Source organism: Dendroctonus ponderosae, unplaced genomic scaffold, assembly GCF_020466585.1.
Source record: "Dendroctonus ponderosae isolate FM_Combo_2020 unplaced genomic scaffold, Dpon_F_20191213v2 Dpon_F_20191213_1, whole genome shotgun sequence".
NCBI lineage: Eukaryota > Metazoa > Arthropoda > Insecta > Coleoptera > Curculionidae > Dendroctonus > Dendroctonus ponderosae.
In genome coordinates this window covers 7,588,802-7,608,788 of record NW_026017110.1, presented here as the reverse complement: position 1 = coordinate 7,608,788, position 19,987 = coordinate 7,588,802, and the positions used below count along the sequence as shown (strand labels likewise).

General features: G+C 38.2%; 3 protein-coding genes across 6 annotated transcripts; all 3 read left to right on the top strand.

Annotated features, from left to right (window-relative positions):
- Nucleotides 1–105: 105 nt before the first annotated feature.
- LOC109541621 lies at nucleotides 106–1,091 on the top strand. Its single transcript, XM_019910500.2, has 4 exons — nucleotides 106–415; nucleotides 470–625; nucleotides 678–824; nucleotides 875–1,091. The coding sequence occupies exons 1-4, from the start codon at nucleotides 209–211 to the stop codon at nucleotides 1,037–1,039; spliced, it is 675 nt and encodes a 224-aa protein (XP_019766059.2). The 5' UTR covers nucleotides 106–208; the 3' UTR covers nucleotides 1,040–1,091.
- A 32-nt stretch (nucleotides 1,092–1,123) lies between these two features.
- On the top strand, nucleotides 1,124–7,222 carry LOC109541619 (sucrose-6-phosphate hydrolase). 2 transcript variants are annotated; one of them, XM_019910498.2, is made up of 3 exons: nucleotides 1,136–1,320; nucleotides 3,617–3,776; nucleotides 5,756–7,222. In XM_019910498.2, exon 3 carries the CDS (start codon nucleotides 5,760–5,762, stop codon nucleotides 7,191–7,193), a length of 1,434 nt encoding a protein of 477 aa, XP_019766057.2. In that variant the 5' UTR covers nucleotides 1,136–1,320; nucleotides 3,617–3,776; nucleotides 5,756–5,759; the 3' UTR covers nucleotides 7,194–7,222. The 2 variants fall into 2 exon arrangements, with proteins under 2 accessions (XP_019766056.2, XP_019766057.2); XM_019910497.2 differs by lacking the exon at nucleotides 3,617–3,776 and having other exon boundaries at nucleotides 1,124–1,320.
- A 74-nt stretch (nucleotides 7,223–7,296) lies between these two features.
- LOC109535371 (zinc homeostasis factor 1) lies at nucleotides 7,297–19,955 on the top strand. Of its 3 annotated transcripts, none has more exons than XM_048670771.1 (8): nucleotides 7,297–7,543; nucleotides 14,861–15,060; nucleotides 18,349–18,628; nucleotides 18,689–18,919; nucleotides 18,970–19,095; nucleotides 19,148–19,326; nucleotides 19,395–19,589; nucleotides 19,648–19,955. In XM_048670771.1, exons 2-8 carry the CDS (start codon nucleotides 14,872–14,874, stop codon nucleotides 19,831–19,833), a joined length of 1,386 nt encoding a protein of 461 aa, XP_048526728.1. In that variant the 5' UTR covers nucleotides 7,297–7,543; nucleotides 14,861–14,871; the 3' UTR covers nucleotides 19,834–19,955. The 3 variants fall into 3 exon arrangements, with proteins under 3 accessions (XP_048526728.1, XP_048526727.1, XP_048526729.1); XM_048670770.1 differs by lacking the exon at nucleotides 7,297–7,543 and adding an exon at nucleotides 11,868–11,944; XM_048670772.1 differs by lacking the exon at nucleotides 7,297–7,543 and adding an exon at nucleotides 13,803–14,670.
- The last annotated feature ends 32 nt before the right edge of the window (nucleotides 19,956–19,987 follow it).

The following is a 19,987-nucleotide window of genomic DNA, read 5'->3' as shown; positions in this document are numbered from 1 at the left end:
ATAAATGATTACTGATATAAAGATACATAAATAAACATCCTGATATTTTTTTGGAAATAAAAAAAATAATATTGAAGAAAATTAAAAAATTCCATCCTCCAGCTAAAAAAATATGTAAAAACACCGGCTTTAATTGCCTGGTTGGCAATTTCCTCTAAATCGTCATAGAACAAAATTCCCGATCACTATCCAACTAATAGCTTTTGTTATGGCGCCCATCCAAGCCTGTTGGGCGCAATTAAAAACCCATTTCCAGCGGGGATTTTATCAAAAAATCATGCAAATCCGGGCCGAGCCATTAATTTATAAAACCCCATTTTTTGCGAAAAGCAGCTCATTACCAGCTAAACAGCACACAATGAATTTGGTTTGGGTGCTGCCTTTTCTTTGTTATTTGCGCTTTAGCTGTGCCTGTGTAAGTCTCAACACCCTGTAACACTTTCTCAGTTGATCAGATTCCGGTTTACAGAACGGCTACTCCATTAAGCTGGTGAAGTACCAAAATTGCGTGGATGACAGCATCATCAAGCTACCAGCGAAGGATTTTACCGTGATTCTAGACAAAGAGTGCAACGTGTATGGGAGCGGATGTGTGGAAATCACCAAAGACTTTACAACTGCTAAGGTTTCACTTCATAGAACCACTCTAATAGACAAACAATGGATTTTATTTGCAGGGAAAGTACCAAGCGAAAAAAGCGCCCCTTCCTTTGATCGAGGGCGAGATAAACTTGTGCGAACTTTCCGACCTGCTGAAAAATACCCCCAACTTGGCTGAAGGGCTGGATGTGATGGGCATTCCCACCAAATGCCCAGTTAAGGCGGTAAGTTGTGGTAAAGCTGCAAACATTTGCCCAAAATTGGAGCTTTTTAGAGGAAAATCTGCAGCGGCACCGAAAACAAATTCAGCCTGTTGAAGTACAAAAACCAAATTGGGATGGCTGCAGGAAATTCGGAGTTTAAGATCGAAATCGAGCATGACACCGGAAGAAGTTGCATAGAAATTCATGCGAGCATCAGCAAGGCAAGAAAAGGGTAGCAGGGTGCGTTTCATGAAATAAGTATTTTCAATAAACGCTACTAATCTATGAGTGGGCTCTCGATTTCATCAAACTGATAAAATCCTACATTTTTGTATCTAATTACTTTCATTTGTCCCGTGGTCACAGTTCCTGCATATTTCATTCTAATGGTTATTCATCGATGTTATTATCTACAATTTTAACAAATTATGCTGTATTTTATCGTCCTTTTACACTATTGCAATAAACGTGTTTGCTGCCGGTGAGAGTTGCGTAGAACTGGTTAATCCTTTAGAAGGTAGGTATTCAGGAAACTAATATATTTTGCTAAAATTTGCTGAAAACAGGCCAAAAAGTTGGTCTATTTATCTCGAGGTAAAAGCCACTTTTTGTGGAAAAATCATGGTGAGTTTCTGCTTGATGGACTTTGAGTGTTTTTGAGCTAAAATTTATTTGCTTTTTGCTATTGCGTGTTGCTGTGATTCTTCCTGTTTTAGTTGGCAAATAGAATTTTTTAGTGCTACCTATTTGGTCAATGTTTGAGAGCCTTTGAAAAATCAAACTCGCACTGGATTTGAGTGAGATTTTGTTTGGGTTTCTCCTCGAATTTTACCTTTACTTCAATTAAAATTTTAAGTCACGTGTTTTCGTTTTAGACCTGTAAGAGTTTCTGAGTGCTTTATCTTAGATTATGTTTAAGAAGCCATAGAAAAATTAGTAGAGGATAAAATTTGACGGAATGTCCATCTGAGCATCAGTTCAAAGGTTCTTTTGACTTGGTGAAAACCCCAGTTTATTAGCAACTGTAGTTTGTACTTGAGATTATTTGAGTGGGCTAATACAAGTGTCCAAAGTCGAAATTTTCTGCGTCTCATTAGACAGCCTGGGAAAAATTAATCTCGCCCTCGATTATAGTGAAACTTTGTCATAGCATTCCTGTATATGTCTGTTTTACAGGGGCAAAATCTTGGAGGCCAACTTCAGTTGGTTTAAACGTGAGATTTTTTTAATCGGACCATGTAAGGCTTTTGACTGCTTCCAACTAAAGTCATGTTTGAGGAGTTCTACAAAACTCAGGATTGGACTCAGTGTGACAGAAGCTCCGTCTAAGCATCTGCTCAAATGTTCTTTCGGCCTCATTAAAGTTTCAGTTCATTATCGCCCTTGGTTTCAAAATTAAATTATTTTCGATTGGCTACTGCTAGTGCCCGAAATCGCTTATTTTCCGGGTCACATACGCGTACCCTAAAAATAAGAATCGCCCTAAAATCGAGTGAAACTTTCTCTGCAGTTTTCCTGATATGTTGCTTCCATAGTGACAAAATTCCAGCAACAAACTTTTTCAGGTTTGAAAGTGAGATTTTTTTCCTTAAGTGCTTGTGACTGCTTTCTCTTGGGGTGATATTTGAGAACTCTGTAAAAATTAGAGTCGGACTAAATTCGAGTGAAACTCAGTCTGTACAGTAATTCAAGTGCTGTTTTCGCTCTGTTAAAATTTCTGATGGCCCTACTCTTGTTCGCTTTCAATTAAAAAAATTTGCAGTTGCATCTGAAATTTTTTCTTTCCAGACACATTTTTAGCCACTCCCAACAATCAGCACATCACTGTGTTAAAGTAAAAACCTCTTCACATTATTCTACTGCATTTTGTTTTTACCGGTGGAAGATTTGAGCTTGCTACTTGTTTTAGTGTCAAAATGGGAATTTTTTAAACAGACTCTTGTAAATGTCTGAAATTGCTTCTTTTCATAGCCAAATTGCCGGGGCTGGCAAAAGTCAGAAGCTCACTGGACTCAAGTGAAACTTCTCCAACTTTTAGCCTTCAGTATTGTTTCCACGGTGTTAAAGTGCCAAGTTGTTAGCTGGTTCAGGTTGAGTAAGAGATTTTTTCAAACAAGCTGCTGCAAGTGTCTGAAACGTTCTCAATCAGGGTCATCTACAAGAGGAGCGTAAAAATCAGAAACTTGTGGGATTGGAGTGAATCTTCTTCTGATTGTTCTTAATACAGTTGCGTTTATTGTGTGAAAAGTTTAGGTTGGTGCTTGTTGTCGCGTGGAAATGAGATTTTTTTAAGCAAACGCGAGCCACTGCCTTAGATTCCTTCTTTTCAGAGTCATCTTCTAGAGGCCAGTAAAAATCAAAAACTCACTCTTACCTTCAAGGAAACTTCTCAGGAGGGTTCATTTCGATATTTTGTTTCCTTGCAGTTTGTTGTCTATGTAGGGTTGAAAAAGACCACATTTTTTTAACCACTGAAAATATAGTTTGTCCAATTCATGTTTGAGAAGCGCACAAAAATGTTAAACTCCGTGGATTCAGGCGAAACTTCGCCTTAACATTCCCTATGGTGTTGCTTTTGTTGCACTAGAATTTCAGGTCGCTACCTGTTATGGTTTATTGTATATCGCTGTTATTGTTTCTGTTTTATTTGTCAACTAGAATTTTTTATTTAGTGCTACCTATTTCGTCAATGTTCGAGGGCCTCTGAAAAATCAGACTCCCACTGGATTTGAGTGAGACTTTATCTGAGTTTCTCCTCGAATTTTACCTTTACTTCAATTAAAATTTTAAGGCGTTACGTGTTTTGGTTTTAGCCCTGCAATAGTTTCTGAGGGCATTATCTTAGAGTCGTGTTTGAGAAGCCCTAGAAAAATCAGTGAGGACCAAAATTGACCGAAGCTCCATCTGAGCATGAGTTCAAAGGTTCTGTTGACTTAGTGAAAACCCCAGTTAATTAGCAGCGGTAGTTTGCAGGTGAGATTTTTTTGAATTGGCGAATGCAAGTGTCTAAAGTCGAAATTTTCTGCGTCACATTCGAGAGCCTGTGAAAAATTAATCTCCTACTCGATTATAGTGAAACTTTGTCGCAGCGTTCCTTTATATGCTTGTTTTACACGGGCAAAATATTGTACACCAACTTCAGTTGGTTTAGACGTGAGATTTTTTAAATCGGACCATGTAAGTGCTTGTGACTGCTTCCAACTAAAGTCATGTTTGAGGAGTTCTCCAAATTCAGAATTGGACTCAATGTGACAGAAGCTCCGTCTAAGCATCTGCTCAAATATTCTGTCGGCCTCATTAAAGTTTCAGTTCATTACCACCCTTGGTTTCAAAATTAAATTATTTTCGATTGGCTATTGATAGTGTTCGAAATCGCTTATTTACAGGGTCACATACGCGTGCCTCCTAAAAATCAGAATCTCCCTAAAATCGAGCCAAACTTTGTCTGCAGTTTCCCTGATATGTTGCTTCTATAGTGACAAAATTCCAGCAACAAACTTTTTTGAGTTCGGAAGTGAGAATTTTTTCCTTAAGTGTTTCTGGCTACTTTCTCATGGGGTGATGTTTGAGAACTCTGTAGAAATTAGAGTCGGACTAAATTCGAGCGAAACTCAGTCTGTACAGTAATTCAAGTGCTGTTTTCGCTCTGTTAAAATTTCTGATAGCCCTACTCTTGTTCGCTTTCAATTAAAAAAATTTGCAGTTGCATCTGAAAAATTTTTCTTTCCAGACACATTTTTAGCCACTCACTATTGCTTCTTTTCAGAGCCAAATTCCCGGGGCTCGCAAAAGTGAGAATCTCACTGAACTCGAGTGAAACTTCTCCAACTTTTAGCCTTCAGTATTGTTTCCACGGCGTTAAAGTGCCAGATTGTTAGCTGGTTCGGGTTAAGAAAGAGATTTTTTCAAACAAGCTGCTGCAAGTGTCTGAAACGTTTTCTATTCAGGGTCATCTACAAGAGGAGCGTAAAAATCAGAAACTTGTGGGATTGGTGTGAAACTTCTGCTGATTGTTTCTACTACAGTTGCGTTCATTGTGTGAAAAGTTTAGGTTGGTGCTAGTTGTCGTGTGGAAATGAGATTTTTTTAAGCAAACGCGAGCCACTGCCTAAGATTCCTTCTTTTCAGAGTCATCTTCTAGAGCCCAGTAAAAATCAAAAACTCATTCTTACCTTCAAGGAAACTTCTCAGGAGGGTTCATTTCGATATTTTGTTTCCTTGCAGTTTGTTGTCTATGTAAGGTTGAAAAAGACCAAATTTTTTTAACCACTGAAAATATAGTTTGTCCAATTCATGTTTGAGAAGCGCACAAAAATGTTAAACTCCGTGGATTCAGGCCAAACTTCGCCTTAACATTCCCTATGGTGTTGCTTTTGTTGCACTGGAATTTCAGGTTGCTACCTGTTATGGTTTAGCTATAGGATTTTTTCAAACAGGCGAATGCAAGGGTTTGAAATCGCGTCTTTGCAATGAAACGTTTGTGAAACTCTTAGAAACGAGAAACTCGCTGGATTTGAGGATTTTCCAGATTTTGGATATTGTCTTCGTGGCGTTAAACCCTCCTGCTTTAGTTTAACACCTATATTTTTGGGGGTAGATCCGATGCGATGGTTTATGATTGCTACCATTTAGTCGGCTTTGACGGCCCGCAAAAGGCCAGTCGTTACTTAGATTTGATTGAAAATTCCACCCTTTATTGCCCCAAGTGTTTTTTCTACTTGGTCAAAATTTGGGTACTGTACGTGCTTTGGTGTTAAAATTGAAATTTTTTAAACGCGTATCCGCAGAAATCCGTCCCTGCTTTCCCCAAGGGATCGGAATAAATTATAAGTCTAGGCCTTAGCCTAAATATTTGTTAAAAATCACCCAAACAGACAGAGAAAAACACCAAACCACCCTGAACGTTTCGGCCCTTAAAACCCCATCCATCTTCAACGGGAACATTTTTTCAGAAACATGCTACGTCCAGTGCTCTACGCTGTCTTCATCTCATCAGCCATCGCCCTGCCTGAAACTGGCTGGTACCCCAAATATCACATCGCACCCCAACATGGCTGGATGAATGACCCCAACGGCCTCATCTACTTCCAGGGCTTCTACCACGTATTTTGGCAATACAACCCCGCGGCGCCCCAATGGGGTTTAATGCACTGGGGTCATGCTAGAAGCCCCGATTTGCTCACTTGGGAGCACCTGCCCATCGCCCTTGCCCCATCCCTACCCGGGGACATCGATGGGGCATTCTCAGGGTCAGCAGTTCTCCTGAATGAGACCCTCACCCTCATTTATACGGGGGTTAGCGAGAATGGCACTCGGCAGGTGCAAATGGTTGCAACCAGCCAGGATGGGGTCGCTTTTGAAAAGTTGGGGGTAGTAATTGGGGGGAATGAGAGTAATTTTCGAGACCCCAAAGCCTGGTGGCAGGACGGGTCTTGGTATGTGGTTATTGGGGCCCAAACCGCCGATGAACGAGGACAAGTTTCGCTCTATAGTTCCCCAGATTTCTTCAACTGGACGCCACAAGGGGTTTTGGCTCAAGCAGACCCGTCCTTGGGGTACATGTGGGAGTGTCCAGACTTTTTCTCCTTGGAAGGAAAGCAGGTTTTGGTGGTAAATCCCCAAGGCATCCAGAGCAAAGGAGAGGACTTCCAGAACCTGTTTCAGACTGGGTATTTCGTAGGGAGTTGGGCCCCAGGAGGAAATTTTGCTGTGGAAAGAGGCTTCAGGGAGTTGGATCACGGGCACGACTTCTACGCCTCTCAGACGTTTGAGGCGCCCGATGGAAGGAGACTGGAAATAGGCTGGTTGGGGATGTGGGAGTCCCAGTTCCCTGAAAACGCCTCAGGCTGGGCAGGGATGCTTTCCCTCCCCCGGGAGCTCACGCTCTCCGATCAGGGAGACTTGGAAGTGCGGCCCTTGCGGGAGATTCAAAGCCTACGCACTGAGCGCCTGGAGGTTCCTCAAACCCTCCACATAGCCCCTGGGGGAGGAGTGGCGATACTCCAAAACATCTCCCATAGTGAGGTGGCTTTGGACTTCAAACTGCACAACTCCAGCAGCAATTCATTCGCAATTCAGCTGACTAAGGAGAGTTTTGAAAGAGACGGAGGCGCTCAGGTGCATGTAGATCGCAACTGCAGCAGAGTTTTCCTGGAGCGCCACTATCCTGCCTACAATATAACGAGAAGCAGCAGGAGTGTAGCTGTAAACCTAACTGGCAATTTGTCTTTGGATATTTTCATCGATGGCTCTTCAATGGAAGTGTTTGTGAACGATGGCCAAGCGGTGATGAGCAGTAGAATTTACCCGGACGCTGAGCTCAGAACGTTTCTGATCACTGCTCAGAATGGCTCAGTGGCAGTAGATAGACTTAAAGTCTGGGACTTGTAGTTATCAATGATAAATGCTATTTAAACAGTTATGAAATTCATTCTTATCACTGATTTTTCAATTCTAGGTCAGATCGGCACGATTTTTGCGTAGATATTCAAGTATTTGAGAGAGGAGCGGACATACGATGCCTTGTGAATCGCTGGCAAACAACAAACAATTCAGTCAATTCAGTAATCAAACGTTGTTGAAAGGTGGTACTCGCGAACGCGTGCACTTCGGTACGATCGACATGTGGTTTGAAAATGGTGCGTGAAATTTGGTGCTTTTTTCGATTTTTTTTTGAAAAACTCAATGAAAGAATGCCTCAAAAATACTGATTCATATCGTGCCAAAGATACTATTTATAGGTACGTATTGAGCTTTAACAATTTTTTTAATAAATCAGTTAGATGCAGTAAATAGGTGTGGAAATGGGAAATTTCGATTTGGAGCTTGGGGGTCGATTTTTTATTTATTTTGCCCGAAAAGTCAGGTTTTATTGCTATTTATCAGGCTCTTTTTGGGGTTTCCTCAGTGGTTCAAGCTCTACATACATATTAATGCTCAAATCAAGGCCCTAAAGCTGAAATGCTGAGGAAATCGGTTTGAGGCTCAGTGGCCAATGAGTTGCTCCATTAGATGGCAAAGTTTCGACATAAACATCCATCATCAAGGATCTTAATTCAAGGCTCGAACAGCAAGTGGCGCAAAATTTGAAAAGGTGAAAACGGTTTCTTTGAAAATTATTTTCTGGGGAGCTTGTCTGGTTAGGGATTTGTAATTACTTGCGTTCATGCGAGGAAAAAATGTTCTTTAAGTGCAATTACCAGAATTTGAAATAACCCTCGGTCAAATGCCTTTAGATTAGCGTCCAAAGCTGCGGCAAGCTGTAGAGCAGAGGTTTGCACTCTTGCACATAAAAATTTATATGTTTGAAACCAATAGAGATAGAGCATCAAAAATCATTTTTTGTTTGTATAGAGAATCGAATGCTCTTCATGCTTTAAAACAGACATGCTTTCAATGAAAACGCAAGTAAAACATTTGCAAAATAAAATTAATGTTGAAAAGTTTACGTTAAAAACTCCTGTTTCTTTGACTCTTTTTGATAGAAAAATGCAAATATCTGTAATGAATAGTTTTAATGAAATTCTAACAGTTTGAATTAAATATAATCGTTAGTGACAAGGGATGCAAAAATTGTGAGGCGCAATCAAACTTTGCACGTCGATCGTTAAAAATTAATATCGTTAAAACCGCGAGGCTTTGCAACTTTATCTTTAAAAATTCGTATCTTCAAAGTTGTTGCTGATAGAGATTTTCGGGTCCTTTCACAGAATAGAGAATTGAATGACCTATCGAGGCGGATAGTTTTGGTTGTAAAACCCACATGGAACGTGCCGCAATTAATTGGGCAAAAACCAAGCCAAGTGAAAAGGCTTCTTCACAAAAATTAAAAGATATTGAAAAATGTCATTAAGAAGATGAATAAATAGTTGCGCTTGATAGGGCGAAAAAGGTTCTTTAAACTGCTTGAGTTTGAAATTGAGTTTGTCGTTTTCGGGTTTTTAACCACGTAAAAACGCCCGGTTTTGCAAGCATGTTGAAAAATTAATATTTCTGAAACTGTTAGGCATAGAGATTTACAAGTGTCTTCATCGGATAGAGAATCAAATGCGCAATAAATTCAATGTTATTTTGTTATGAATCCTGTAAGAAGGAAGCCAAGGCAGGCAAAAAATGCTTGAAAATTGCAATCTTTCCAGCAATGAAAACTATACAGGGTATTTGGTAAGTAGATGCATTCCTGGTAGGAGGTGATAGTGCTCGTAATTTTGGATATATTTCTTTAATAGACCATATTCCGAAAACTCTTAGCCTCCGATCTACAGCGTGTTAAAGTATTGATTAAAAACATAATATTTTTTCAATATTGCGGAAACTTCTTGGAATATTTTAACGAAATTTTATAGACTTAGGCAGCTAATAGCAATAAGCGTTTTGCGATAAAAATTTAGTTTTTTAAAATAAATATTATTTTTCAAGTTGCTGTTCAATTTGGAAGAGAAAAGGTCTCTTGACTTTTTTTCTACAACGCACCGTGTTTGAGTAAAAAAATTTAAATCGATTTACTGCCCCGTGTAATCGGGTTTTTATTTAAAAAGTTGACTCTGCACTAGTTATGGTCGCTGATTTAAAAAAATCAATAATTGCTATCATTTCGATTGTCTGAGTAACTTCTTTTTGCTTAATAAAATTGATACTAAGTGCACAATATTTGTTTTTATACTAAACCCTACTAAATTGTTAGCTAAACCCTAGCTATGCAATAAATCGATTTTAATTTATTAGTGGCGCTACATTTTTTAATTTCAAATTATCTACAGTCGTGTCTGTGGCCACGCCACTGGAAAAGCTAGAAACAAAATGTTTATCACAAAACATGTATTGTTGTTAAGAGCCTAAGCCTGTAAAATTTCGTTTAATTATTTAAAAGGTTTCCGCAATATTAAAAAGCAATTTTTTTCTATTAAAGCTTTATCACCTTGTATATCGAAAACTAAGCGTTTTCGGAACACGGTATATTAACGAAATATATCCAAAATTATTTGCTCTATCACCCCCTGCAAGTAATGCATCTACTTACCAAACACCCTATATAAAACAACACACAAATGCATAGAGGGATTATTTACACTACTAGAATTAGAATTAGAGATAATGGAAATTTACGTGCATTTAGAACAGACTCTAACTAATTGCGCAGATAAGAAAACAAAAAGTTCCAACAAAGGCACTTTTTGAAAATACGAGAGCTTTGTTGCAATTGAATAAAAAGAAGAATCATTTGTCAAAAATTTCTTAAAAAATTATTGATAGAAAGTTGCCTATTTTTCCATTTGGTAATGAACTAATGGTGTTTCGAACTTCGGTTCAAAGTCATCCTCAGGCCTTGATCCAAAAAGTGTCTTCAATTTGAAAAAAGCCCACGTTGATTTCAATCATGTCCAATCATGAAAAGTTCGATTCCTCGAATCAAAGCCGTAATTTTTTCTTTAGGTCACAGCCTATTAAGCATCTGATTAATTAAAAATTTGCGCTCGATTCCTTTGATTAACCTTTAAGCGAAATTGCCACATTTAAATAGCCGGTCACAGTTGGTAGTTTATCATGGACAAACATGTTGCATTGAGAGGTTGAACTACTGTTTTCGGTGTGCGATTATCGCTATTATAATTCACCAGAGGATCCGCATTATTATCATCGCGGCTTCAATCAGAAGGAAACGATTTATTGCCTAATGGCCCATTATGTACTAATTGTCTGGAATGGAACAAAACTGATTAAACTGATATGGAGGAGATATGAGTTTATTAGCTGATCTCACCAGGGATTTCGATACTTTTTCATTAATATTTCAATTATTTTATTGATACTCTACTGAATGTTCATCTACTTCACCTGAGTGTTCGAACACCAACTTTAGAACTTGGAAAATCTTCCAAGTCTGCAGAAAATGTGCTTGGCAAACCGACTTTGCCGAAGACAAGAGGAAAAGTAAACTTTTGCCATACATTTCTCAAAAAGTTTGGGCATTATAACTAGATTAATGAGCATCCACAAAACCTCCTAAAAGCATAAAAATTATACTGATTCTTATTGATTAAGCGCAATAAAACTCTGCTAAATGATTGGCAACATTTTTTTAATATCGAAAAACCCATAAATTGATTTAGCCGGTAAATTTTACGATTGCATGTGTAAATTATGGCATAACGATAAGCGAAATTCTTGCAAAACCGTCATACTTTTACATCCGCCAGACGATTGATTGTACCTGATTTTGGCAAAAATGTTCGCCCGTTGTTTGCGTTCTAAACTGCATTTTTCGTTGTTGATTCAAATGCAAATTCCCAAAAGACCACTCGCTGTGGCTTTGGGTGTCGTTGCACTTTTTGCCAGTTTAATTCAAAGCACTAAGCTGGTGAGTCCTTTTCAACCGATTAAATTTAATTTAAATGACTTCGAAAATTTTCGGTAAGTTGTTGTGTTGTTTAGCTGAAGACAAGCAAAACAAAGATCTCGATGACACCACGCGCTCGAATCTATGGAAATTTGTTATTCGTAGAACCTAAAAAAGCGCATCATCATTGCCATGAATTATAAAATAAATTAGTCAAAAACCCTCTTTATAAGAAAACAATTCAAAGTCCAGGAACTGGTGGCTGGTGGAAAAAAAATAATTTCTGCGACAGTTTAAGGCCCGAAAAACTTACCCAAAGTGCTGATAACTTTACTGATTGCAAAAAATGCTGACTTCCTACTGCTAGTGAAATGTGTCAAAAAAACAGCATGGATAATTATGCAAGATTTGTTAATTATCACCATTAATCAATTGGCAATTCAGGAAGTCCAGATTGAGACAAAATGCGTAAAATTCGAGTTTTAAATAAACGATTAGCATTGATTATGTGATTGCCTGACTCGTCGTCTATTAATTATGAAAATTGCGGTCGCCTGCTTAATTCAACACCGAAAAATTGCGCAGTTATGTCACATCTTTTTTCTTTTTTTGAAGAAAATAACAGATTTTAGGTGATCTTCCATCTTTTCCACACTGCACCAACAAGAAACGTTTGGTTATCTTTCGTTAACAAAGGGACTAATTAGATCGTTTAATTACTAAACCAACAAACTTATCAATGCTTTCATGTTCTTCATTTCAGTTCACTTTCAACTAGTGTTTGATATTGTAGTGATTTTACTTGGTAAGATTCGTTGGATGTTTTAAGAATTTTAGCGTTTTTTTAGTCCCTGTTTCGCTTATAACTTTGAATATTTGTCTTATTTTTACACATTTTGAGGACCTTCAAAATTTCAAAGTCCAAGGCTTGTTCAGTGCGTTTTTAATTAAACTACACAGTTTCGTACATTTTCAGAAAAATTATTGCTAATTTCTGTTCGATTGACGATCGAGGATCCCAACAAACCATTTTAAAACCTCCAGTTTTTAAAGCGTTAAAGGCCGTGTTGAGGCATCATTTGAGCCCGTTTTAATGCTTTTCCAGGTTTGATTTCTTGGCCCTTACAAGGATTTTACGAACATTTTTTTGAACTGGTGATTTCTCTTTCATTTTAGCATATCAAACGCCTTTTTCAGACAGCATTTACAGCCTTTGGAGGCCTGTTTTATGCGTTTTGAAGGTTTCAGTTTTTATCAACAAATTCGATGTTATTTGGGAGTATTTTTTTATTTTTTTTTGAGTAAATCAGTTGTTAATTGTGGTGCCTACAACAGATTTGGGGAAATTTTTGTTTTGACAACTTTCAATTTCTTCAAGATTTATTCTTTTTAAGGGAGTTTTGAGTGTTTAGTGCGGAACCAACCGGACGAAAACTTCAATTTATTCAGCTGCATTTGCAAAGCGGGCAAAAATCACATTTTAGACTTATTTCAATGGAAATATCAGGGTTTTTAAAGCCACGTTTCTTCTGTAGTATCAGCAAGGTTAGAGTTTCTGCCGTTGTTGAATCGAAATTTACGAATTTTTATAGATGAGCGTGCAGTTAAATAAAAAAAAAATTTTTTTCAGCTCAGCTTACAGAGCGGGCTAAAATCAAATGGTATTGCGATGTAAATGGAACTTTTATGATTTTTTGAGCCGAGTGTCTGCTATACGGTGTCCACGTTTCAAGCTTCCACCAGCTCTGAATGGGAAGTTATAAATTTTTAAATAAAAGTGTGCTGTAGGGCGAAATTCCCATTTTTTCAGCAGCGTTTGCATCGTGGCGAATAACACAATTTTAGTGTAATTTCAGTGAAAGTATCAGAGCGTTCATGATGTTTTATAGTTTTTTTTTATGAAAATACCAAGGTTTTTAGAGTCGAGTATCATTTGTAGTATCTGCAAGGTTCAAGTAAGATATTCGCTCTGCATCAAAAGTTACAATTTTTTACAGATGAGCTTGCAGTTGAGCGAAAACCTTCCTTTCTTCAGCTGCACAAAAATAAAATTTTACTGCGATTCAAATGAAACTTTCAGAATATTAAGGGGCGAATATCAGCTATAGGGTGTCCGAATGCCAAATTGCCAACTGCTTTGAATATGAAGTTGCAATTTTTTAAATAAAAGCGCGCACTTGGTGGAAAACTCCCATTTCTTCAGCTTCGTTTGCAAAGCACGCAAAAATTACGCTCGAGGGTAATTTTTGAGGTATTTTGGATAAGTTAAACTGATGGCGCTAAAACGCGATTGAAGAAGTTTGAGGGCATGTTATGGGTCATTTGTACCTTTTTTGAGAATAAGAACAAAGAAGAAATTGCACATGGATAAAAAACAATCTGAAAACAGTTGAGAAGACCTTATAAAAAGCTTTAGGGCAGTTTCGAGGTTGGAATTACTTTTAAAAGGTTTTTCTGCAGGGAAGAATTATTTTAGAAAAATGTTTGTTTTTTGCCAAAGCTTGAAAGAAGTAACTAAAACCACCCAATTGCAAATTGAGGCGATATTAAAGCCAATTTCATATATTGSAGACGGTTGGAAGCTCTTTGAATAATTTTTTAAAGATAGACGCGTTTCAGGATTTTTAGGGGCTTTTTCAAATATATTCTTTTTAAAGCTTTAGCTTCTGATTCGCGACTTGTTGAAGCCAATTGGTTGTTTACATTGAAGTTATTCGTACSCTTGTTTTGAGGATTTTGGGTTACATTTCCGCGTTTCAAAACTTATTTTATCGCAATTTTTTGGTCTCCACTAATTTTGAAATGATTTGGGGTCACTACGCGTAAAATTGACGATCTAGCGCCAACAAATCAGCATCGCAGTATGCATTCAGACATCTTTTTTAAATTTGCGTCGCATTAGTGGCTGATTTGTTCGAGATTCAGACTAAAGAAAAAATCTTGCTGCAGGTTTGGACTGGAATAGAGATTCTCTCAACATTTCCGGATTAGTGAGACATTTTCTATTTAATTCGTTTCATGTATAATTCTTATTTGATAACAGTAAACGACGACTGCCAAACGCATAAATCCAGATCTATATTTATTTGCAAGGTTTTTGAACTGGGAAAATTGGGGATTCAATGTAGGAGAGCCTTGAAAAATGCGAAAAATAGCGTCAAGATGATTTTGCCAGGTCAGAAGCTGGAAAGCGGTAGTTTTAGGCAAATCGCAGCCGACTGCAATAAAAAAACATCAATAACAAAAGCGCCGATTAACTAAATGAAAAGTTTCCGGTCAATTTCCTCTAGTCCAGCGGTAACATTCGCTTAATAGCCACAACGAATGGCAATTTTGTCGGTTTGGCTCAACAAATATGCCGACGAAAATACGATGATTGCTGCTTCAAAAACTGTCATTCGAACCTTCACATTGAGACTTTTCTGCTAAACTCTGCTGCTGAAAACAGCCCGCATCTTTTTATCGTTACTGCTAATATGATTCTTATGGCTTTTCACCAACTTTCACCGCAATAAGACGCCAGTCTTCAAGGTAGATGTAGGCTAATATTAAAAACGTTTATTGAAAAAAAAAGTGAGTTCTAAAGCGAACAACAGTAGCTTTATCGGGTTTGCTGCTTCATTATCAGACTGTTAATTAACCCTTCTTATCTGCCCCAGTTGGCTTTCTACAGCAGAAACAGTGCAGTTTTCTTTAACATTATAGTCCCGGTGTTTTTCAGCTGGAGGAAAAATGCCAGTCAAAGAATTCATCAGGAAACTGAAGCCAGTTCAACTGTATGTTGTGCTGGCATTGACCGTGTTGTTCTTTGCGATCGAACTGGTTTTCAGTCACCTCACCCATGCACTGACCCTGCTGATGGACTCTTACCACATGCTTTGCAACATTTTGGCTTTGGCCGGCTGTATTACCACGATCAAGGTAAGTCGACCTTACCACGTCCAATGCAACGGGTTTTAACCTTTGAAATCCTTTTTATCAAACCAAGTGCGCTCTTTGCCGCACGAACTCCATATTTCGTCCCCTCGACGAGTTTTTGAGTAAGTGAGCATCTAAACATGTAAATTCCCAGATGCATAAGACTTACTCTTCTTTCCTCACTTGTTGCATAAGGAGTTACGTAAAGGATTGTTGTTATCCAATGCATAAAGAGAAAATTAGGTTTTTGGGACATTGATTGAATTAATTAGGCGCGCATGTTGATCATCTCAGCCACTTTTATTAGGCAAACAGTCGATAATGTGGCTGTTATCGGTTGGCATTGTTTAAAGCCAACTTTTTGACTTGGTGCGATAATAGTTCTGTTAATTAAACGCTTATTTTTGATAATTTTGAAAAAATTGCCTTGTAAGGTTTCAAAAAAATATACTGGGTGTCGATTTTTGCATATTTGGGGTCATTACTAGCGATTTTTTTAAGTTGGCACGTTCTTTAAAAAAGTTACCGGTGTTCTCAACTGTTTATTGCCAAAAATAATGCGCCAATCGTGAGTAGATCTAGACGTAAAAATGATTAATTCAGACCCCATTTGGGTGCTTCAAAAGCAGGTTTTTTCAATGAATGAAAATTTGAAATGTAATCAAACCAGTTAAAATTGCACGTTAAACTGATGTTGATGATGATTTATTGGAAAGCAACAGATTTTCCAAATTAGTCGCAAGCAAAAATTCCCATCAAACCCTTTAAAGCGGAATTTTTCTCTGGAAATACTGAACAATTGGCCATTAAACACTTTTTTAGTGCTCAAAACTAGGCCTGGGTAACTCAGTGAATTTTTAGGAGTTGGCCCAGTGCCACGCAAATAGCTTGGTGCGCCAATCCAACGCACCGGCGCAGTAACTCAGTTCCGTTGCTGGTAAAAAGCTGATGACATTTTTTACCAGTTTTTAGATTTATTTTAAGGGCCATTTATTAATCATGTTTTTAAAATTTCTTCAAAATTTCGGAATTTTCCAGTTTTAGCCAAGTTACTCTTACTTCTAAATGTTCAATTCTCAATTCTAAAAATGCTGATAAACTTAAAGTATTTTTCGCGAAAAATTATGAAAAAAATTTCGAATCTTTGGTCGTTTTGTAAAAAGTTTTAAAATCCTTTTCCACCGTCGAATTTGGAACAAAAATCAAACAATTTTCTATCAGAAAACGAACAGAAAAAGCAAATTTTTATAACAGATTATTTGGAAATCTCGTCACCTCCATTCCTTTGAAGACTGTAGAGTTTGTTAAAAAAAATTGTTTTTTTATAGTTTTGACTGATTTTTTTTGCTTTACTTTCTACGCAAAAACGCTCTATTTTGTAGAGTTTCACTTAAAAATACTGACGATCTGGAGGTTTTTGCCCGAACAATAACAAGATAAATTTACAGCTTCGTTAAAATTTTACAAAAGTTTTTCAGTCTCGAATTCGAGACAAAAATGAAACTAAATTCCTCCCGTTTTTTTCCCGAAAACCATTAAGGTATCCATTTCTCCTAAAACGCCAAAAAGCATTATGACAAAATTAATTTTGCTAGAAAATTCGCCTCATTCATCGGTTTGTAGGGAACTTTAGAAAACCTGCAGCTTCGAATTTGGCACAGAAACCAAATAATTTAATTCAGTTTTTTATCGAAAGTAATTGAAGATTATCTTGAAAAATTCGCCGCCTTCATCGCTCTAAATATTTGTAGTTCCTTTAAATTTTCAGGTCATTCCAGTTTTATCAAAGTTTTAATTTTAAGTTTTTAAGTTTAATTTTAAGCAACCAATTGTTTCTACGCAAAAATCGCATTGTTTTTTAGTTTTACTTAAAATACTGACAATCTTCAGGTATTTTCTGTGAAAAATTATAAGATACATTTTATTGGAACACTCGTCTCCTTTTGGAACAACAAATTTTTGGAAAACTTTGCAGCTTCGAATTATGAACAAAACCGTAATAATTAATTATGGGTCTTTTTTCAAAAATATTTTCCTCAACTGAAAAAGCGAAAGTTTATAATCATTTATTTGGAAAACTCTTGGAAACTGGGGTTTATTCACTTTCAGGTCAATTTTCCTAAACAACACCGTCTCTAAACAGAAAAGCCGCGTTTTTCTTAACGTTTTACTGTAAAATACTCGCAAACTGAATCTTTTATGCAAAAAAATTAAGAGGTTGATTTTACATGAAAACTCGTGGACTTTCTTTGGACTGGGGTTCTGTTGCTTGGACAATCTAGAAGGTTTTTTAAAGTTATTTGAACAAAGTAGTAAAACGTTACTAAAAAAAAATGTTGATGGCCTTTTTTTTAAATGTGAAAATTCCAGTCGCGGGTCTCGTAAAGCTTTAATAAATGACTTAGAACTCATTAACCGATGAGTCATAACTCGTTAGCTCAGAGAGCGGCAACAACTCAATAGGGCGACTCAACACAGTGTTACCCAGGCCTTATCAAAACCTTCGAGAATTGAGCAAAAACACTTCAAGTGAGTTTTGTTGACGCCGATTTACAGCCGCAAATAAAAATTTGATGAGTTTGGTTGCAAACAAACCCCTAAAATGCTCATATAAAATATCCTAACATTGATTAGAATGAATTAAAAGCGAAAATAAGGTAAAAAGAAAAGGTGAAAACCGCAAAATAAAAAACCATTGGTTTAAGTTGAGATAAATCGCATCAAAAAAACCGAAGAAACTCCTCAAACAGGACAAACATGAAAATTATCACGTTTATAAATCGCGTTAAACAAAAATCCGCGAAAAAGTATAGTTGATTTTGAGACTGAAAAATTTGGAGATTTTCCGAAAGTAGGTTAACAACATGCTCATAAAAATCACTTCACACTCACACACAAAACCTACTCTTGATTATATAGATAAACCAGTTTTTTATCTTGAAATTCGGGGAAATTTACCGTCAAACTGGGGCAACCCATACATTTTCCAATGTTTTCTCTTGCTGGAATTTTATTGTCGTTTGTTCTAAAACAAAAAAAATAACAAAAGCCATCAATGTGCATTGTTTTGAACAATTCCGCGCAGTTTTCTCATTAATATTTGCTTCCAAACGCCGCCTTCGCTGAAAGAGGCCGATCGAATTAAAATGCAGGCTCACAATGAGATTACGTGAATCATTTTTTCCGATATTAATTAATTAGCATACGTTGCCCATTCGTCAATTGCCTTCAGGCTTTACATAATAGTGGAAATCGTCTGGTGCATGGAATGCATTCTTGATCGGTTTGCAGTACGAGAGCCAAAACCCGGAACCCGAACCCAAGGAGGCGATCACATTGAAAACCGAATGTCAGGATCAAAAGAACAAAAAAGTCCATCAAGCTGAGAGCAAGCGGGAGAAGAGGCTGAGGAACACGTTTGGCTGGACTCGGATCGACGTTATCACCACGCTCATTTGCTGCGTTTTTCTCGCCTCGTTCTCCTTCTCCATCTACGTGGAGGCTTTCCAAACCTTAGTCCACATTGATCATCAGGATGCCATGCATCAGCCAATATCAGCTCTATGCGTTGGTAAGTTCCAAGTTAAACTCCACAGTTCCAGTTTTTCTTAACTTTCCTCTACCTCTGCAGGTGTAGCAGGTTTGCTGCTGAATGGGCTCTGCTATTTGCTGATTGGCGGCTACACGTACCATCAAGGCAGCTTCCTCTATGTGACTGAAAGTGGGGACGTGGTGCTTAGCAAAGTGGTGGTAATCGACTCGGCCACTAAAGGCGGCAGGAAACTATCCAGAATAGGGCAGGCCCTTTCCACGCCTCCCAAAAAACGGCAAGGCCTTTGGGAAATCTCTCGAGACATCTGCTGTAAGCTTTGATGACTGGACTTTTCCGGGCCTTAATCGAAATCGTTCCAGGCTGCGCTCTGGTCATCGTCTGCTCCATAGTGGTGATGTTTGTGGACTCGTACACAGCCAAATACATCGATCCGGCAATGTCGCTCCTGTCGGCCACTTGCATCATGTTCCTCAGCTACCCTTACAGTAAGTTCCAACGCGCCTTCATTTACCTCAGCATTAATTGGGCGCTTTCCAGTTAAGGAAAGCTGCATGATTTTGTTGCAGACCATCCCAGTCACCACGGACATCGAGGCGATGGAGAAGGAGCTGGTGAAGCACTTTCCAGACATCATCAACGTGCACGATTTCCACATCTGGCAGCTGACTGCCTCCAAAGTCATCTCCACCGTGCATATCATCTTCGAGAACCCTAAGGTTTGTGCAAAAAGGACATAGTTGATTTAACACAAAAAAATATTGGCTCCGTTGAATTCCACCTGCAGGTCTACCGCAACATCATGAAGGAGATCAGGGAGTTTTTCCTGGAAAACGGAGTCACCCAGGTGACGATTCAGCCGGAGTTTTTCCACCCCAGCGCCAGCATGGAGAGTCTTTCTTCCGCTAACCTTCCCCCGACCTGCCTGGTTGCATGCCAAGGCGAGGAGTGCAAGCTGCACCACTGCTGCCCCAACTATAAAGTGCGTAGCCTCGTTTTTCACTCAACAATCAGGGAATTGAGTGCGAGTTGCTTTGCAGGAACTGAGCAAGTTCAAGTCGCCGTCCAAGGAGACGATTTCGAAGCTGGAACCGGGAACCCCCACTTTGAAGTCGGTGCAAAAACTCGATGTCGAGCTGATGCCTGGCAGCTGTTCGAGTCTGAGCAAAAGCGATGCTGATGGATCATCACGGACGACGCCTCAGGAGGGAGGAAGCGCCGTCTGATTTTAGACAAGACCAAGAGAGTGCCGTTGCTCAACTAAGCCTTTTACCATAAACCATTAACTACCTATCTGTGATTGACTAAGAATATTTTACGTTATTTATAAGACTATTCATCAAAGAAAGTGAGTGGTTTTTTCTTTCCACGAAAACCAAA

Excerpts from the sequence above, each read along its gene's own strand:
- LOC109535371 (XM_048670770.1), top strand. The coding sequence starts at position 11,887 with ATGTTCTTCATTTCAGTTCACTTTCAACTAGTGTTTGATATTGTAGTG. Across the intron at positions 18,629-18,688 it reads AATATCAGCTCTATGCGTTG|GTGTAGCAGGTTTGCTGCTG; the intron begins GTAAGTTCCAAG and ends CTACCTCTGCAG. Across the intron at positions 19,590-19,647 it reads ACTGCTGCCCCAACTATAAA|GAACTGAGCAAGTTCAAGTC; the intron begins GTGCGTAGCCTC and ends GTTGCTTTGCAG.
- LOC109541619 (XM_019910497.2), top strand. The coding sequence starts at position 5,760 with ATGCTACGTCCAGTGCTCTACGCTGTCTTCATCTCATCAGCCATCGCC.
- LOC109541621 (XM_019910500.2), top strand. The coding sequence starts at position 209 with ATGGCGCCCATCCAAGCCTGTTGGGCGCAATTAAAAACCCATTTCCAG. Across the intron at positions 416-469 it reads TGCGCTTTAGCTGTGCCTGT|AACGGCTACTCCATTAAGCT; the intron begins GTAAGTCTCAAC and ends TCCGGTTTACAG. Across the intron at positions 825-874 it reads CCAAATGCCCAGTTAAGGCG|AGGAAAATCTGCAGCGGCAC; the intron begins GTAAGTTGTGGT and ends GGAGCTTTTTAG.